Raw genomic sequence first — 19,358 nt, forward strand, 5'->3', positions numbered from 1 at the left:
GGCTGCTTCTGGCTCAATGCTCAGGGATCACTTTTGGTTGTGCTCTGGGGACCAGAACGAGTACTGGGGAATTAGCCAGGTCTGGCCATATGTAAGACTAGTGCCTCAATCCCTTTGTATTATCTTGGGCCAGGAGACATCTTATAGCCAAGTTCTCCCTCTTGGAGAACCTGGTAAGCTACCAAGAGTTTCCTGCCCACATGGGAGAGCCTGGCAAGCTCCCCGTGGCGTATTCATATGCCAAAACCAGTAACAATGCTGGGTCTCATTCCCCTGACCCTGAAAGAGCCTCCAATGCGGCACCATTGGGAAGGACGTGCAAAGAGAGGCTGCTATAATCTCAGGGCTAGGATGAATGGAGACATAACTGAGACCACTGGAGAAAATTGATGATCAACGGGATGATGAAGATAATGGTGATGATGATGATCTGGTTATCTGTCTGCAACCTTTCTCCTGTATCAGTTGGGGATCATCTATTGTCCCCGAACGCATCATAGGGGGATCCTGGTGATGTAGGCAGGCAGATAGGGAAAGGCCCTTGGCAATTAAAATTGAGATTTAACAGAGTCTCTGGGAAGGGGACTCTTAAGATGTGCAGATTCAAGAAAACAAAAGACCCGGAAGAAACCGTCAGCAGACCCTGAGGATAATGGACCCCTCCCCAGGGGGTTCCCCAAAGAAGGCCATCACCACTCCCAACCTCCCTGGTAACCTCCTTAGCAACGGACTTTTACCTGGGAAGAAGCCCCCACGTGGGGGCAGGTTGGAGAAACCCTATAAAGGCCACCTTGAACAAAGGAAGCGCGCGCATATGCTGCCTGAGCCCATGTGCTGCTTGTGCCATGTGGCCGAGCACATGTGTCGCCCGCATCTCCCCCCCTTGAGATGTGTACTTTCATGCTTTCGTGTCCAGTGCTAGGGTGTGTGTAGAGCTCCCTCCATCTTTGGAGGAGCCCGCGTTCTTTCTTGAGCGCGTTACTCCTACTGCTTTTTCCTTTTCCACTTATCTCTTCCTCCTTCCCTAAGACCTTCTAAATAAAGTCTGTTACTTCACTGCTTGTCTACTCCTGAAATTCTTTTCCGCGAGCGAGACAAGAACCCAGTAACCCTGGGTCCCGGGTGTCTGAGGCAGTTGGAGAGAAAGTGACCGTCTTTCTCTTCCCCGCTCCACGAGAGTCACCCGTGGGGCCCACCGACGTCACTGGTAGCACGGGGATGGTGACTCAGACATTTATGGACCTCAGGGATCCCACATACCTGCAGGACCCGGGCATCCTGGACTGCCTCTGTGTCCTTTCAAGCCAGGTGCTCCTGAAAGCCCCCTCTCCCCTGGGGGTCCCGGGGGCCCATAAGCAGGGTCTCCAGGGATTCCTTTCTGTCCGTTTGCTCCAGGAGGACCAGGAGGGCCTGGGGGGCCCCTCGGGGAGGGCCCCTGTTCGCCTTTAAAGCCTGGATCTCCCATGTCACCACGAAAACCTATTTAACAACAACAAAAAAAGGTTAAATGAAGAACCATAGATACACGCCCAGCCCCTGCATTCTCTTAAAATATCAAAGGACTTGGACCATTTTGAGCAACTTAATAGATAGCGTCTGGCCCATCCTTTGTAGCAAAATAAATGGTCCCTTTGTGTTTCCTGTAAGTCAATGATGATTCCCTAATAGCTTTCATTCTCTGGAGAACAGTCTGGCTGCAGTGAGCAGCTTCTGCAGCCTAATAGAGCAGCAATGGCCCACAAATCATGCTGCAGGTAGAAGCACAAGAATACTTATTAAATTGCCATAACCCAAATGTGGTCGGGGACACGGCTAAAAGCTTAATAGATCAAGAAAGTCCACTTCGGCATTGTGTAGGGCTCCAAGGGCCATTGGCTTACTCAGATGATCCCATCTCAGCGCTATACAAGCACAACCATTCCGAAAGCAGGAAAACCACTCATTCACTTACCGGGGGGCCCGGGGATATCTGGTCGGCCTGGTTTGCCGGGTTGACCCTTTGGCCCATCCAAACACCTGGGCCCGGGAGAGCCCTGAGGTCCAGGAAAGCCCTTAAGGCCTAAAAGGACAATAAAGTAGACTCAAGAGAACAGAAATCAAATGAAAACAAAATAAGGAGATTTTCTAAAAAATCTGGGCTGTAATTTTTTAATTCTTTTTTTTGGAGATGGAATCAAAGATGCTGGCCAGCCTGATTGTCAGCTGCTGATCATACCTGGAGGGCCGTCCATTCCAGGGGGGCCTGGACTCCCAGGGTAGCTCACACCACAAGGAATTGTATCACCTGGAAGGAAAAACAAAAGTGGCATTCCGTCATCAGTTGCTCAATGCATCAAGAATGTGAGTCTCAATAGCAACACATTAGGCTCTTTCTCTGTAGAGGTGTGGCATTAAGAGAAAGAAGACTGTCAAGAATGATGGAGCTTGGGGCTGGAGCAATAGCACAGCGAGTAGGGCGTTTGCCTTGCACATGGCTGACCTGGGTTCGATCCTGGCATCCCATATGCCAGGAGTAATTCCTGCGTGCAGAGCCAGGAGTAACCTCCGAGCATCACCATGTGTGACCCGAAAAGAAAAAAAAAAGACAGAACTTGAAGGCTGGAGTGATAGTCCAGTGGGTAGGGTATTTGCCTTGCATGTGGCCAATTCCGGTTCAATTCCCAGCATCCCATGTGGTCCTCCAAGCACCGCCAGGAGTAATTCCTGAGTGCAAATCCAGGAGTAACCCCTGTGCGTTGCCCAAAACAAAACAAAAAGAATGATGAGCTCTTGAACTACTTTGCTTCTGAATTTCAACTACCAAATAAGTTATATACACAAGGGGGAAAAATAGAATGGGACTATCAGAAAAATATTGATTTCAAGAACTTTCTATTTTAATTACTATAAATAACAATGCATTTGAGGCCCAGGCATCACTTATTCATTTTTGTTTCGCTTTTTGTGTCACAGTCGCTGATGCTCAGGGCTTACTCCTGGCTCTGCACACAGAAATTATTCTTGGTGGTGCTTGGGGGACCATATGGGATGCCAGGGATTGAACCTGGGCTGGCCGCATGCAAGGCAAATGCCCTGCCCGCTGTGCTATCATCACTCCGCCCCCCAGGCCCAGGAATTCCTAATATAATAGATGTGACTCCTTTGCTAAGACATGAAAGTAACAATAAGCAGTCAGCCTGGAGTCCTGAAGATCTGGCTCCTCTGAATGATGGGGATTGGGCATGAAAAACTATTCTGGAGTGTTCCCAAACCAGTGGACCAGAACCCCAATGTGAATTCTTACCAAAGCTACAAAAGAAGAAAGTAGGGGGGAGAGTATGCCAGCTGCCATGGGTTGAGTCTGCCATGGGTCAGTGACTTCAAGCATCTCATCTCTTGTTTTTTGAATGATTGCACCATGTGGTTATTGTTGTCCCCCATTTTAATTTCTAAGAAAAACAGCAAGACTTCAAAAAAAAGGTTCCTCTGAGTTCCCAGCTACTTAAAATGGAATATTTCTTTTATAATAGAAATGCTATCTCACTGTGTATTACTTCTGACCTTCTCCGCTAAAAATTGTATAACTTAAAAAAAATGTTAGAGTTGGGTTGGATCCCAGTTGATAATCAGCTTTGATGATGATCTTCAATTTTAGGTATTTGTCTTTCTATTTAGTCAAAGGAACAACAAAGACTAACGTTTTGTTTAAAATTTCACAATTCCAGACTATATAGTTCAAGATATATGGACACATTAGCACTGTCATCCTGTTGTTCATCAATTTGATCTAGTGGCACCAGTAACGTCTCCATTGTGAGACTTGTTGTTACTGTTTTGGCATATAGAATATGCCATGGGTAGCTTGCCAGGCTCTGCCATGCAGCTGGGATACTCTTGGTAGCTTTCTGGGCTCTCCAAGAGGGGTGGAGGAATTGAACCTGGGTCAGCTTCGTGCAAGGCAAATGCCCTACCCGCTGTGCTATCACTCCAGTCCATGGACACATTACAAAAGTAAAAATCTTAGGCTAGAGAGATGGTATAGGGGTAAAGGGACTTACTCTGCTGGAACTACTGCAAAGTAAGTCCCTGTGAGCACTGCTGGGTATGGCCCCAAAGACACCCCTCCCATAAAAAAAAGAAAAATAAAGAAAATATTATGCAAATCATTTTCCAACCCATAAAAGAGTTTCAGCTACCATATCATAAGTCATTGTTGTTTGAAATTCATATCACTGCCAAATACATTTAAAATCCTTTTGTCCCCTCCCTAGAATGCTTACAAATGGGCATGATGTACTTTAAAAATAAAATTCTAATGGTTTTTAAAAAATACCTTACATTATATCAAATAAAGATTTATCTTTTGAATATATCTCTAGCATTGAAATACAGTCAGATTGTAAAAGTTGATAAAGAGAAATGGATGAAAAGCAATTTTAGTGTGCCAAATAAATAAAGCAAAGGACATTTCAAAATGTGAAAGGTCTATCTTAAATATTGGTGGTGCTGTGGTGCTTTTACTGGTGTAACAGCGTGCAAGGTTTGAACAAGGGCTGGACGGGATTTGGTGAACTGTTCCACCACAGCTGTGGCCAATCAGAGAAGCTCACCAAAGCTACCACGGTTTCTCTTCACCCTCTACCATTCAAAACATTAAAATTACCTTTTCGGCCTTTCATGCCTTCAGGTCCCCTCTTGCCTGGGTGGCCTGGATCTCCTGGTAGTCCTCTGGGGCCTGGTGGACCAGGATATCCAAGACCTGGAGGCCCCCTTGGGCCTGTTCTTCCCTGGGGGCCTGGGGGCCCAGGAAACCCTCGGTCACCTGGTGTAGCATCTTCATGATCCCCCTGGGGATGTTTGTATTCTGAATTAGTAGTCAGTCCTGGAAATCTGGGGACTCAAGTCAGTGATTGTTAGGAGCTGACTGAATACAGAGAGGCCCTAGTTCCAGAAGAGGCTATTCAAAAGCAAGTATAATTAAAAAGAATCCACTTGGGTGGTCCGCATACATATTTGCATAGGTGCATACATACCTATCTATTGAGGTGTTTGTGAAATGCAGAAATTTAATTATGTGTTAAAGCTAGAATAAGAAACTTTGTGCAGACATATTTTCTGGTAGCACTTAAAATACCACATAGAAGCACTTCATTTAAGAGAGGCTGTGGGCCTCGAGGGATTGGAGGTGGGTTGCTCCTTGAATCTCCTGGCCCCTTCAGGGTTCTGGCGATCACGCCCATGAACAGCTTCTGGGCACCATTTAAGCACATTAGCAGCCATGATCCAGAGACTCACGAACAAATCTCAGAACCCAGCAGCTCACTGCAGAGATGTCTCTGGACCCCAGTTATTTAAAATTTTAGAGTTCTGGATGAACCGGGAGCCGTGGCACGAGAAACAGACCCTCCTCGCCTATTGACTGTGATCCTGAGGTCTCCTAACCCATTTTGGCACCAGAGCGGATTCTTGCAGCCATCCATTTTGACTGTGAACTGAGCTAAAATATTAGAAACCTAAAACTTAAAGTCTTCACTCTTAGCAATCAAGAGAAATTATTAGATGATGCCTATTCAGCAGGCCTGATTGTTGGGGAAAATTTCCAATCAATAATAGTAAGTTCTGTATGGAAATATGGAATGTACTCAATATATAGAGAGAATAATGGGAATATCATTAGCTACTTGGATGGGGGGTGGGGTGGGAGGGGGGTGTATTGGGGTTCTTGGTGGTGGAACGGGTGCACTGGTAAAGGGATGGTGGTTTAATCAGTATTTGACTGTGACTTAAACCTGAAAGCTTTGTATTTTTTTCCTTTTTTCACGGTGGTTCAATAAAATATTTCTTTTAAAAAAAATAAAAAAAATAAAATTTTAGAGTTCTGGGAGCTATATCTCATGCTATTCATAACAAGCAATACAAAACAAATTATCTATCATCTGCCTGTGGGGCAGGCTTGACGTGGTGGTGGGAAAATTCAAAATAATGTTGATGGGAAGATGTAATGGTGGTGGGATTGGTGTTTAGATATTGAATATAATCAATAATTGTGAACAACTTTATGAAAAATAAAAAAATAAAGAGAGGCAGGGGGAATCTTAAATTGGGTAAATTCGTACATCTTCAGAATTAATTTTCTGCACTTTACAAGAAGCTACAGAGTTTAGATGAAATCAGAGGCCCCCAAATGAGAGACGTGTTATAAGAATGACACCAAGTTTGCCTTGCATGCAGCCATCCCCAGTTTGTTCCCTGGTATCCATAAGGTCCTCTGAGAACTTCCAAGCGTGATCCTTAAGTATAGAACCACAAGTAAACTCTGAGCACAGCTTACTATGACTCCAAATCAATTAGCAAGGAAATAAATAGAATGGCACAAAAATTGGAGACTGAACTGAACTAACCCTCAGACTATTATAAATGTCTTCAATTGTGCCTTGTCTTTGAGAATGGCTGCCTTCTCATGGCAGTCCATCGAAAGATGACTCTATGAAAAGCAAAGTGCCTGCCATAACGAATGGGGTCGGGAGAAGGTAGTGGGAGGGATACTGGGGACATTGGTGGTGGGAAATGTGCACTGGTGAAGGGATGGATGTTTGATCATTGTACAGCCTAAACTCAATCATGAAAGCGTTGTAAGTGTATCTCACAATTATTTAATAAAAAACTATTTTTCAAAGGTGACTATGTGTAGCATGTTGACACACCATTGAGCTGTGGATTTTTAAAACTGAGAAAGGGAAATAGTAACCATATTTTAAAAAAATTGTGAAATTCAAAATCAGAAGAATTGTACATACTGGGCGTCCCGGATCTCCCTTTTCCCCATCATATCCATCCCGACCATGCTGTCCTGGCTGCCCAGGGAATCCTGGGAGTCCCTCAGGTCCTCTTTCTCCTTTGCGCCCTGGGAACAAAGATCAAAACACAATCAAGCTCTCAACAACCGGGCAATGTAGGAAGAACTGAAGGACTAAAGATATGGGCAACCGCCTTCGTGATGATGAAAGACAAAGGCAACACCCTTGACTCTGGGCAAGTAGACTTTCCTCTAAGTTCCCGACTTGATTCCTGTCATGCAGACATCCATGCAAAAGTCAGAGAGGAGAATGGCAGCTTCAAAACACGAATGTCATTATGTGGAAAATGTTTCTTTTCCCTTTCAACAAGGTTGTATATGCAGGTGCCAATCACAGCAGCATTTCCTGTTATGTGATGCTAAGCATGGTACTCTGCTTCCTGTCATCGTGAATGTCCTGAGGCAAGTCTAATTCTTCCTAATCTGTATTTTTCTAACTGAAAATAAAAATTTTCTTTGGTTATTTATCTTTAATAATTTATCTTTGGTTGTAAAAACATGTAGGCATATGCCCACATCTCCTGAGAACCTGTATCCACAGCCAGTCCTGCAGGGAAATGCGTATGGCACAATGACAGATGTATGATGCAAGGAGACTCCGGATGCTAGCTGAGACCCTGGATTAGGTTGCTTTAGTGTGAATATTATATCTGCCCTTTCAAATGCTGTTAAGGAGCAGGAGAGATAGTTCAGAGCATAAGGTGCTTGTCTTGCATGTGGCCAACCCAGGTTTAATGCCAGGCACCACATATGGTCCCTCTAGGAGTTATCCCTGAGCACAAAGCAAGAAGTAAGCCCTGAGCAAGGTGTCCCCCAAACAAAACAAAATAAGAAACCAAATCAATAAGATGTTATTGAGATAAGTCAGTACATCACTTTCACTGCCACTGTCACTGTCACTGTCATCCTGTTGCTCATCAATTTGCTGGAGAAGGCACCAGTAACGTCTCCATTGTGAGATTTGTTGTTACTGGTTTTGGCGTATCGAATATGCCACGGGCAGCTTACCAGGCTCTGCCGTGCAGGCAGGATACTCTCGGTAGCTTGCCGGGCTCTCCGAGAGGGATGGAGGAATCGAACCCAGCATTTTTCTTAAACTACTTCATGCTGGACTTTATTTTTTTCTCCCTACCCAGCAGTGCTTATGGCTTATTCCTGGATCTGTGCTTAGGAAGCGTGTAGGATGCTGGGTTTTGAACACAAGTTGTCTGTGTGCAAGGTAAGCACCCTGCCAACTGTGCTATCACTCTGACTCTCAACCTGGATTTCAATGTCAACTAAAGTATGCTTGATTCATACCAAATACTATATGTATTTCAGTGAACAGATAGTGGACCAGTGAAAGGCATTCTTGTGTCAAAGATGAAGATGTAAATATACCTAAAGGAACATTTTTAAAACAGATGTTTGGGGGTTCCATTTCCATGTGACTGTGAAAGTCAGGGAGTACTTTTAAAAAATTTTTTAAACTTTATTGAATCACCATGAGATAGTTACAAGCTTTCATGTTTGGGTTACAGTCTCACAATGATCAAACACCCATCCCTCCACCAGTGCACATTCCCCACCACCAATATTCCAGGTATACCCCCACCTTCCCCATCTTCCCCCTGTCTCCATGGCAGACAATATTCCCCATACTCTCTCTCTACTTTTGGGCATTATGACTTGCAACACAGACACTGAGAGGTCATCATGTTTGGTCCATTATCTACTTTCAGCCTGCGTCTCCCATCCCAACTGGTTCCTCCAGCCATCATTTTCTTAGTGATTCCTTCTCTATTCCATCTGCCTTCTCCCCTCCACTCATGAAGCAGGCTTCCAGCTATGGAGCAATCCCCCTGGCCCTTGTATCTACCTTCCTTGGGTGTCAGCCTCATGTGATGCTACCCCACACTCCAAAAATGAGTGCAGTCTACAAGGAGTATTTTTAAAGCAATCTTGAAAAGTCCTGTTATAGAATTGATCTATGGTCATAGGAAGTTAATGCCAGAGCTAAGTGATTGATTACACTCACCTTTTATCCTGGATACGACCATGTTCCCCTTTTCTCCTTTGCTGCCAGGTGGTCCTGAGGCACCAGGATTTCCCTTGGTAAAATTATGATGGACAAATATATTTGTGATGGGTCAAAAGTTATTTACATCCATGTGCAATTTATATCCATAAAATAGCCTTTATTTCTTTCTAGATTGCCTATTCTACAATCTACTTGGGTACTTATGGTCTTCTCTTGCCGTCTTTCAAAGTAGATCCTACTTTATAAAGTCGGCTGCCAAGAACTATGTGTGAAAACACAGGGTCTATGAACAAGACTCTTACTCAAGTCAATGGAAAGGTATTAGTGTCAATTTCCTGGCTTAGGCAATATACTGTGATCCTAGAAGTTATCTCTGGGAGAAGCTGGAAGAAGTATATGTGGGATCTTAATATGATTGTACCTTAAAATGTTAAAGTTTCTCAAAATAAAAGAAATGACTAAAAACTGTTAAATGATAGTGGATTTTATAATAGTAGAATTGTCATGGGAGGAGTGTTAACTGCGACAGCAGCTGTGAGAACTGAATAAATATTCAAGAAATGGATAATTTTCCTTGAAGGAGGTAAATATGATGGAACGCGTTGATTTGCTTGCACAGATGTGCTGTGTTATTTTCATAAATCCAACAACCAATCAAGCAAGCTTAGTTTTCTTTCTAACTGGCCTCTACTTCTTTATAAGCAGTGAACAACTCAGGGAGGAAGAGACACATGGGAGCTACACACAATGGCAGCATTGTGTAATGAAAGCGAAGAAGCTGTCCCCAAAACACACAACAGGCACCAAACGTCAGGTGAAATAAACATCAGGTGGAGAAATCCATAGCACTCCGTTGTTCTGCCAATTGAGAAAACAACTAGATTTTTTATGCATCACCAGTAGTGAAGTTATTCAAGTTATCTTAATGCAGACTAAAAGGCAACTTGATGACATAGTTCACTCAGTCTCCCTAAAACTCACTCTCCACCAGCAGACTGTCTATTGGTTCCTCTCTTCAAGCTCTCTACGGGCTGTGCCACGTCATCCACAAAGCAAGCTCAAATCTAGCCCACCTACTAAGACTCAAATTCTGCACTCCTCCACGCACCTTTGGCTTCACCATCTTCAGCTCTCTCCTCACTTTCTTGTGTCACTAAACTTATGAGTTTTTAAAAAATTTTTATTAGTGAATTACTGTGAGGTACAGTTACAAACTTATGAACTTTCATGTTTGCATTTCATTTACATCTCTCCACCAGTGCCCATTCTCCTCCACCAATGATCCCAGTATCCCTCCCACCACCTCTATCCCAACACCTTCTACCCCACCCTGTCTCTGTGGCAGGACATTCCCTTTTGTTCTCTCTCCTGTTGGATGTTGTAGTTTGCAATAGAGGTATTGAGTGGCCATCTTGTTCGGTCTATCGTCTACTTTTGGCACACAGCTTTCAACCCGAGTGGTTGAAATCACCTCCCAACATCCTCTACTAGGTGTTCCCTTCTCTATCTCAGCTGCCTTTTCCCCCAGACTGTGAGGTCAGTTTCCAAGTTTGGGGCAGACCTCCTGGTTCTTAGCTCTACTATTCTTGGGTGTTAAAACTCATGATGGTTTTAACCCACATCTGTATTATGTATGCTGACTCGCTATCAATTAGATAGCAGGTCTCTCTCTCTCTCTCTCTCTCTCTCTCTCTCTCTCTCTCTCTCTCTCTGTGTCTCTCTCTCTTATTGAATTGCTATGAGATACAGTTACAAAACTTTCATTATTGAGATTCAGTCATAAAGTGATTGAACACCCATGCCTCCTCCACCAGTGTGCTCCAATATCTACCACCAATGTTCTCCTTCACCACCAATGTCTCCAGTATCCCTCCTTCCACCCCGCCTCATCCCACCCCCTGACTCTATGACAGGCACCTTCCTTCTTACTCTCTCCTTTTGGGCATCATGGTTTGATACTAAGAGGCCATCATGTTTTGTCCTTAGTCTACTCTTAGCACACATCTCCCATCCTGAGCGATCCCTCCAACTATCATTGACTGAGTGGTCTTCGTAGAGCAGAGGTCCCCAGAGACTCTGCTCTGGTCTCTGCTGGAATACAGTTGGTGCCAAATAAATGAGTTGAATGCACATAAATGATTTGGGGGTCAATCATATATAACTTAATAATATAGAAATGGGCATTTTCAAAAATGTAAAATATAGAATATACTACACATTTGATAGCAGCATTACTGGGTTATTAAACTGTCTCTCACATTGAAAGGCTGTCACTGGTAAGATACTCACAGGTGGTCCTGGGGGTCCGTCAGCACCAGGAGGTCCTGGAAGACCTTTTTCTCCAAACCACCCAGGGGGTCCTCGGTCTCCCTCTCTCCCCGGCCTCCCAGGAGACCCTGGAGAGCCTGGAGGGCCCGGGGGACAAAGCTGACAGGCACAGATCCCCTGGTTTCCTGGAGAGAGGATTAAGGCAGCTTTGTCATGTTTCCAGAATCCCAATAACTGCTTGATTATACAAAACCACTAGTGCAAATACGAACAAAATCCCAAAACTTTAACCATTGTATTCTAATTGTCAGGCACGGTTTTCATTAAACCATAATGAATTGTGATACCTTTGATTTGCTTTGTTTTGTTTTCTGTATATGGCATTCTTTTTTATTTTAGGCAATTTCCAGTATGCATCTGAAAGAAGTTTGAATTAAACTATGTACAGCTTATCAGATAATGGAATGCTCTAAGCGGCATTCAGAGAATGCTGGTGTCGTCATTTGTGTTATCTTAGAAATTCTGTTTTTAACATTTTAATTGTACTGCTGCTTGCAGTTTTTCTTGAAAAAGATCACCCATTTTCTGTGTATGCTGTATACTTATAATGCACTCAATATTCAAGTGAAAGACATTCTGCTTTAAAAACATTGATTCTACAATTTCGATCATGACTACTGATAACTTATAATGGGGGGAGAGTGCACGGAATACAGTTGTGTAGTGCCAGGCACAGTCTGCAGGGCTGTCATTTCCAGACAAAAGAGCTATTTAGCTCATTCTGATTAATTCTATGGGGAAAATTGATCATCTGATTCTACTGAAGAAAGCTAATAAATAAGAAAAATTTCGTATTTATTGGAAGTCTGGAAGTCTCCTAATTGGTTCCCATTGAAGAAATGAACAAAAGCAGCCAGGGTAAAAACTCTGAACACTTAAAATAATGCATCAAAGGAATGCTAGTTTCATGGTGTATTGCTAACTGATAATTTACTACCATGTGTTATTTACTCACTAGAACTTTCAGTGGAAATAAATGTGGTGAGGAGAGTCATCATCCTGCGTTTTCATGTTCTCACACCACCTGACTCAGGTGGCCAGAGAAGGCTCCAAACAAAAGTACAGACAAAGACACTACTGTAGGGGACCCACAGAAAGAAATGAAAATAAGAGTCCTATCTTGGTCTTTTTCAGGAAGCAAGAGGACCTGAGGAGGGAGGTGACCAAATTTTCTGGCACAAAGGGGTTGCTATTAGACAGAGATGCAAGCGTTTTTTTGTTTTGTCAGCTTCATCACAGTCTGAGCACTACTCCCCATGGAACTGAGAGTAGTGAAAAATATATGAAATGCCAGTGTCCAGTTTCACAAGTGCCTTCTCTTGGTGATATGTGCTGTCTCTCAGAAATCCTTCCTCTGCTATAGACTTGCCTTTTTCCCCTTGGGAGCCTCTTCTTCCTGGAGGACCCATTTGGCCTTTTGCTCCCGGTGGTCCTGGACGTCCAGCTCTACAGTAGAGAGCTATAAAACAAGGGAGAGGGTGGACAGAGAGAACCGTGCAACTTCTGTGAATGTCTTCTAGAGAACAACTAAAAACATCCCTGGTACCCAGAGTTTCCCTTCATTCCCATTTCTTCTTCCAATCTTCCCTAGGATGCTTTCTGTTAGCTCTAAGGCCACATGGAGGAACAGGCCACCATTGTCTCCACATGGTCCCGATACCATGCCCTACATAAGCCCTTCCTTATTCTCAGCCTCATGCAGTGAGTTGCAAAGCTAGTTAACGGACCACAAAACTCTCACCCACACAAAGCAGAGTATATATGACAAAGAAAATTTTCTCTGTTGACCCTCAAACATAACCTAGTAAATAAATTATAACGCATAGCTTGTAAAACAAAATAAAACAAAAATATTGAGACAATTGGATAAAGCTGACTGATAAATGTAAGCAAAAAGTTCCTTGTTCTCTTCCACATCTGAGTAAAACCACAATGAAGGGCTATTGTGAAAAAGGCGTAAGCAGGGGGTGAGGGATGAGACAGAGGGTACAGCCGACCCTATACAGCTGACCCTGTATACAGCCGACCCAGGTTCAGTCCCTGATATCCCTTGTGGTCCCCCGAGCACAGCCAGGAGTATTTCCTGAGTGCAGAGCCAGAAGTAACCCCTGAACATCACTGGGTGTGGCCTCAAAACCAAAAATCAAAAAAGAAAAAAAAAGGCATAAGCCCCGGTGAGTCATTAAAATATAAAAAAAAGGCATAAGTCCATGGGAAAGAATAGTAGAATGAAAAAGACAGGAAAAGAAAAAATATATATTGTGTTTTATATAGACATATTTGTATATAGTTATGGTATATAAACATATTTATCATATATATTTGGACTTCTCAAACCATAGAAAGTTGAATTCTAAGCAGATAGCATAGTAAGCAGAGAAAGAAAAAAACTGGATGCAAAATCTCTCCCAAAGAAAAATTGGTAAATCAGAAATAGAGAGATCCTGAGACCCCCGCATATAGACTTGTTAAAGAAAGAGCTAAACCATAAGATGGCCTTTTCAAAATTATCAACAGGCAAGACCAAGGACCCCTCACATCGGGGAAAGCAGACAACTCAGTAAGAAGATGACCTGAAATTCAATAATTCAGAAAGCAGATGAGGAAAAGTATTTCATCCCTGAAATAAGAGCAGGCTGCTACAAAAGGAAACGTTAAAAAATATATATTCTCTAGGATAGGAGAGATAGTCCAGCAGATGAGGACCTAGCCCTAAGCTGAACCCAAAGGAAGCCCTAAGCACAGCGGGGGGCTGTCCAGCCTACCCCCCAAACGAGCAAATAAAACAAGAAAAATGCTGCAGCAAAAGCATCTGAGATTGAAAAGAGATTATGACTAAAGGCAATCTTCATGAAGCAAGAGACACCCCCACCACCAACTGTTACAGACAACAGATGGGGGAGCAAGACGAGAAAGAGGAGCCAGGAGGACTGAGTCTCCATCAGGAGAGTGTAAAGGGTTCAGAAAGAGAAAGAAGGAAAAAGTTAGAAGCCAGAATATTTTTAAACAGATGCTTCAAGAACTTTTCCCACAAATGAAGGATTTGGGTTGGGTTGACATGGATCCAGAGTGGCAGCGGATGGATGTATTTGAACCCACCCAGGACACAGCAGGAAGAAAGGTCACTGAAACCAGAACCATCCTTTCCACTTTCAGAGAGCAAAAGAAACTCTGAATTATCAGGTCAGTGAACTTCTCGGTAACCAATGGTGGAAAAAGGAAGCAAGAGAAAGGACTGGAGCCATAGTACAGGGGGGAGGGCGTTGGCCTAGCATGCAGTCAACCAGGGTTGGATCCCTGACATCCCATATGGTCCCCGAGCACTGCAGGAGTAATTCTTTTTGTTTTGTTTTGTTTTTTCTTTTTTCTTCTTTTGCAGGAGTAATTCTTAAGTACAGAGCGAGGAGTAACCCCTGAGCATCGTGGGGTGTGACCCAGAGAGAGAGAGAGAGAGAGAGAGAGAGAGAGAGAGAGAGATTAAATTTAGAAAAAATAAAGGCATTTCCAGACAGGTAATATCCCTCAATCTACAAGCTTTCTCAGTAAGTAGAATGTGGAGTGTAGCTCATTGAGATACAATGTATGCACACCAGAGTGATTACATAGTTCATAAGCCAAAAGTTACTGAGTCAACTTTAAAAGTCTTCATTACAATAGATATTTGTAACTGTATGGTGGTAAACATCAACAAGGCTTATTATGACCATTTTGCAAATATCAACTCATCTAAATCATATCTAAATCAAATATATTATATATCAGTTATAGCTCAATAAAATCAAATTTTAAAATATGCAAAATCTAGCCTTAGAAAAAAATTGAAAATGTAATTAGTCACTATAAAAGAAAGGAAAAGGGGACCAGGGAGATAACTCAGAGTATCTTAGTGCTATACCCAGAGTTTTATCCTTAGTCATATGGTCCCCTAAGGGATAGCTCTAGTGATCCCTATCTAGCACCACCTGGTTCAGCTTCTAAAACCATTAGGCCCACATAGTCAGGCAGAATATTAGTGGGAATGACCCCTAGGCTCTTTGAGCACTGTTTGGAAGCCTCCATACCCCCCAAAAAGAAAGGAATAAATGAGAATGTATGTTATGGGAAACAAAACAGGACACAGTGAAACAGAGGGGGAGAGAGAGAAGGAAAAGGGAAAGAGAAGGAGAGGAAAAGAGAGGAAGAAAGGAGAGTGAGAAGAATTAGGAGAGAGAGAGAGAGCGAGAGAGAGAGGGAGGAAGAGACAAAAGGAGGGAGGGATAGAAAGAGGGAAAAAGAGGGAGGTAAAGAGAGAGAGGGAGAGGGAGGGGAGGAGAGAGAGAAGAAGAGAGTGATAGGGAGAATTTACTGGGTAATGGTGATGAAAGATCTCAAGATACCATATGAGCAGCAGATTAAAAATGCAACCTAATGTGAATAGGTCCCCAAAAGCTCCAGGAGAGATAATTCAAAGAGATAATATTGACAGAGAATTTAATGAGTTACCAGGCACTCCTCTGAGATTTAGATAATTCAAGATGGGTTGAAGTTGAATAAACTATAAGTATATTGAAAATCAAGCAAACACATGCAAGGAAAACAAGATAATTATCAACAAAATATAGTGCCGGAAAAGTAATAATATACACTATTTTGTGACTGAATTGGTAAATAGCATTTAACTATTCAGTGTAAACAGTGAATGTGGATTTAACCAAAATGATGAAGGTAACTATAGTTTCTATTGTGTGTCTGTATGATGGCAGTTGGGAGGGACGGGAGGACAATTCTATTCATCTTCTGTTGAGGGACATCAACGCAAATGCTAAATGGAAAACTTGAGAAATAGCAATACACAAGTCTTCATGGCAAAAAAAAAAAAAGGCAAATAATAAAAGATCCAAGTCAACTGCCCTTGGAAAAAAGAGATTAGTAAAGTTTATCTGAGACAGCAAAAAGACTTTTTTCACAAGCAGATTTTGTAGAACAAAGTCCATCTCTAACTCTGATAAAAATGAAAACATCGAGACACTGAAAGTAGCCTTTTACTACAAAGAACTGCCAGCAAATGTCTTCATCTGCTTTCAGTAAGATTCCATACACCAGTGCGTATTTTTTTGCACTATTAATACTACTGGGCTCATGAAATAGGAAATGACTTCTATGTTTAGGCAGCAGAGTTTCTGAACAACAGGGCAACCATCAAACGCAACATGCTGATGAAGACGAAGGAGGCACATGTTACCATCTGATCCTGGTGCTCCCGGTGGCCCTGGTGCTCCAGGCAGCCCAGGTGGTCCCGGGTTGCCTGGTTTTCCTGGAACAGCAGCCAAACTTCCAGGAATCCCAGCAGCCCCTGGAAGTCCCGGGTGTCCAGGAAAGCCGGGTGGTCCAGGCGGTCCCATCGGGCCTCCAAGAGAAATTGAGAATGAAAACCAGTGTAAATTCTAAGAGAAACCAAATCAGTGTACTCTTCCTTGGGCTGTGAGATTTCGTAAAAGGGAAGCACATCAGTTTAATATAACTCAAACTGTGGTTCTTCCCAGAGTGGGGGTGAGCTACCTCCCCCCGCCTGCCCAAACTTCAGGGAGCCCCGGCAGCCACACCCAGAGCCCACTATTGCTGCCATGTGGGCTCTCTGCCCAGTGAGATACTCTGAATTCTCTGGAGTGGCTGTGCAACATCTTCAAACTCTATCAATACTAACATCCCGGTAGGAGCACAGCAGACTGACGGGAATGTGATGGAGCAGTCAACTAAGCCCAGTTCACAAAAACATCAACACAGAAGATTCAACTAGTGACAGCAGCTGAGTAAGCCCTCAGACAGGAACTTAATGTCCCCACGGTGAGATAGAGCAATTTTCACAAATTTTCTTTAATGACGTATTTATTTTTATCATTCCATGAGTCACTTAGTGATAACAATCATGTAAAGGACATGATTTGGGGCCTGCTACCAGGGCAGGCTTGAGAAGCAGTTGGGAAAATGAGGACAATGGTGGTGGGAAGGTCACAGTGGCAGTGCGATTGGCGTTGGAATATGGATGCCTGTAACAAATGCATCATGAACAACTTTGTAAATCACGGTGTTTAAATAAAGTGGAAAAGATAAAATACCTCATGTCTCTGTCCTAAGGAAGGCTCAGTGCAGAAAGCGCGCACAGCTACACTCAGTGCAGTGCACTGCAAGTTGGATCCCCAGCACCAGTCGCAGGGGTTGAGAACTGCTCAGGCAGTTCTTCTTGTAGGAGCTCCTGGTCACTGCCACTGTCATCCCACTGTTCATCGATTTGCTCGAGTGGGCACCAGTAATGTCCCCATGGTGAGACTTGTTGCTACTGTTTTTGACATATTGAATACACCATGGGTAGCTTGCCAGGCTCTGCTGTGCGGGTGGGATACTCTCGGTAGCTTGCTGGGCTCTCCAAGAGGGACAGAGGAATCGAACCCGGTTGGCAAATGCTCTACCCGCTGTGCTATCACTCCAGTCCGTTAGGAGCTCCTGGTGCTGGGAGCAAATGTGTGAATACTGGAACTAAGTGTGTGGACCCTCACAGGCACTCCAGCTGAGAGGTGTGGGTGCACTGCGGCCCCCAGAAAGAACTCTCTGAGCACTGCAGTGATGCTTGGTCAGCACCACAACCAGATCATGCAGGAGCATCACAACAAAAAGTGCTCAATGAAGAGTATGCAACCCCCTCACCACTGCCTCCTCAGCCACAGAGGGAAGGGGTGAAAGAACTAAAATGAAATGAAATAATTCAACTTGAGTGATTTGGGAAAAAAAAACAACCAACTATAATTTAGCCATCAGAACTCCTCTTCTCTAGCGGGCAGGGTGAGGTCAGCCAGAAGGAAGAAAAGGGATAGGACTGGAGCGATAGCACAGTGGGGAGGACATTTGCCTTGCACGTGGCCGGCCCGGGTTCGATTCCCAGCATCCCCTATGGTCCCCGGAGCACCGCCAGGAGTGATTCCTGAGTGCAGAGCCAGGAGTAACCCTATGCATTGCTAGGTGTGACCCCCCTCAAAAGCAAAATAAATAAATAAATAAATAAATAGAAGGAAAGGGATAGTGAGACCAAATGGTCTCCCATAATATGGGACTTAAGGATACACACAACAAGAGAACTGATGCACATAACTGAGGTGGTGATGAGTCAGGGGGAGTGTGGGAAGGGAGGGACATTGGTGTCCTTGGGAAGGTGGGTACACAGGTGATGGGGTGGTGCTGGAATTATGTTAATGAGAAACCATCAAAGTATTATACATCATAGGCTCTCAAGCAATAATGTTTTTGTACAAAAGAGAGAAAAGTCTAGACACGTCATGAACAGACCCTAAAACCAACCAAATCAGAAACGTCTCTTCTTCACAACCAGCACACAGGTGGAAAAACCACAAGTTGGAGAGACTGTCTCTCCTCACCCTTTCCTAATTTGCTGAAGTTACTGGCAAAAAGAAACAGATATTTTTATTAAAGGGGCCTTCTCAAACCTTTCCATCTTGATGAGTTGGTAATAATCACAGTGAACATATGAGTTTATGTAGTGAAGAGAAATATGGGTTCCGGTCATCACTCATGTTGGACATCCAATCTCAGGGCATCCCAAGCTGGTGGGAAGCAGGAGGGTCTTGACTTTGAACTGAATTTCTTCCTCTCCAGCTTCAGGTACTTATAGGTACTGTGACTTCTTTACTGCTCTCTAGCTACCTCGGAGTCTTTTGATAAGGTTCAGATCAAAGGATTAATCCTGAGTGCATCGGCACCTGCTCTGGGAAGCATTGCATGCCCCAAGCAGGGAAAGTGAACAATGAAGCATCGTCAGATTTGCCTTCTCTGAGACATCACAGATTTAAAGAGAATTGAATCCTGCATGTCAGAGTGGACACTGTGTTGCTGCTTCTTCCTACATGTGCCTAGTTGCAGCATCTCTTTGGGGTAAGTTTGTTGTCTTCAAGAGTGGCTACCATAGTAGTTCTTGTCAACCTCAGGCTCTTGTTTCTCTGTCTTCATCTCTTGGATCTCTTGTTCCCCATGCTCTTCTTCTACCTATTGTCCCTCACATTTTTGTATTTCTCTTCCCTTTGGCTCTCATAGAGCTCCTCCCTCGTGTTCTTGTAGATCTGACTCCTCATGCACTTGTAGTTTTCATCCCTCTTTGGTCTTTTAAAGCCTGGAGGTGATGTGAGGTGG

General features: G+C 43.6%; 1 protein-coding gene across 1 annotated transcript in view; it reads right to left on the reverse strand.

Annotated features, from left to right (window-relative positions):
- The window catches only part of COL4A4 (collagen type IV alpha 4 chain), a 114,220-nt gene that overhangs the window by 49,578 nt on the left and 45,284 nt on the right, over positions 1–19,358 (reverse strand). The window contains exons 19-27 of the mRNA XM_012933241.2: positions 16,405–16,569; positions 12,553–12,642; positions 11,145–11,308; positions 8,853–8,925; positions 6,777–6,883; positions 4,643–4,826; positions 2,216–2,284; positions 1,952–2,059; positions 1,261–1,479 (exon numbers count right to left, since the gene is read on the reverse strand). Coding sequence (XP_012788695.2) covers positions 1,261–1,479; positions 1,952–2,059; positions 2,216–2,284; positions 4,643–4,826; positions 6,777–6,883; positions 8,853–8,925; positions 11,145–11,308; positions 12,553–12,642; positions 16,405–16,569 — 1,179 coding nt within the window. The remainder of the gene's footprint in view (positions 1–1,260; positions 1,480–1,951; positions 2,060–2,215; positions 2,285–4,642; positions 4,827–6,776; positions 6,884–8,852; positions 8,926–11,144; positions 11,309–12,552; positions 12,643–16,404; positions 16,570–19,358) is intronic.

The sequence above is a fragment of the Sorex araneus genome, chromosome X (genome assembly GCF_027595985.1).
Source record: "Sorex araneus isolate mSorAra2 chromosome X, mSorAra2.pri, whole genome shotgun sequence".
Taxonomy (NCBI): Eukaryota; Metazoa; Chordata; class Mammalia; order Eulipotyphla; family Soricidae; genus Sorex; species Sorex araneus.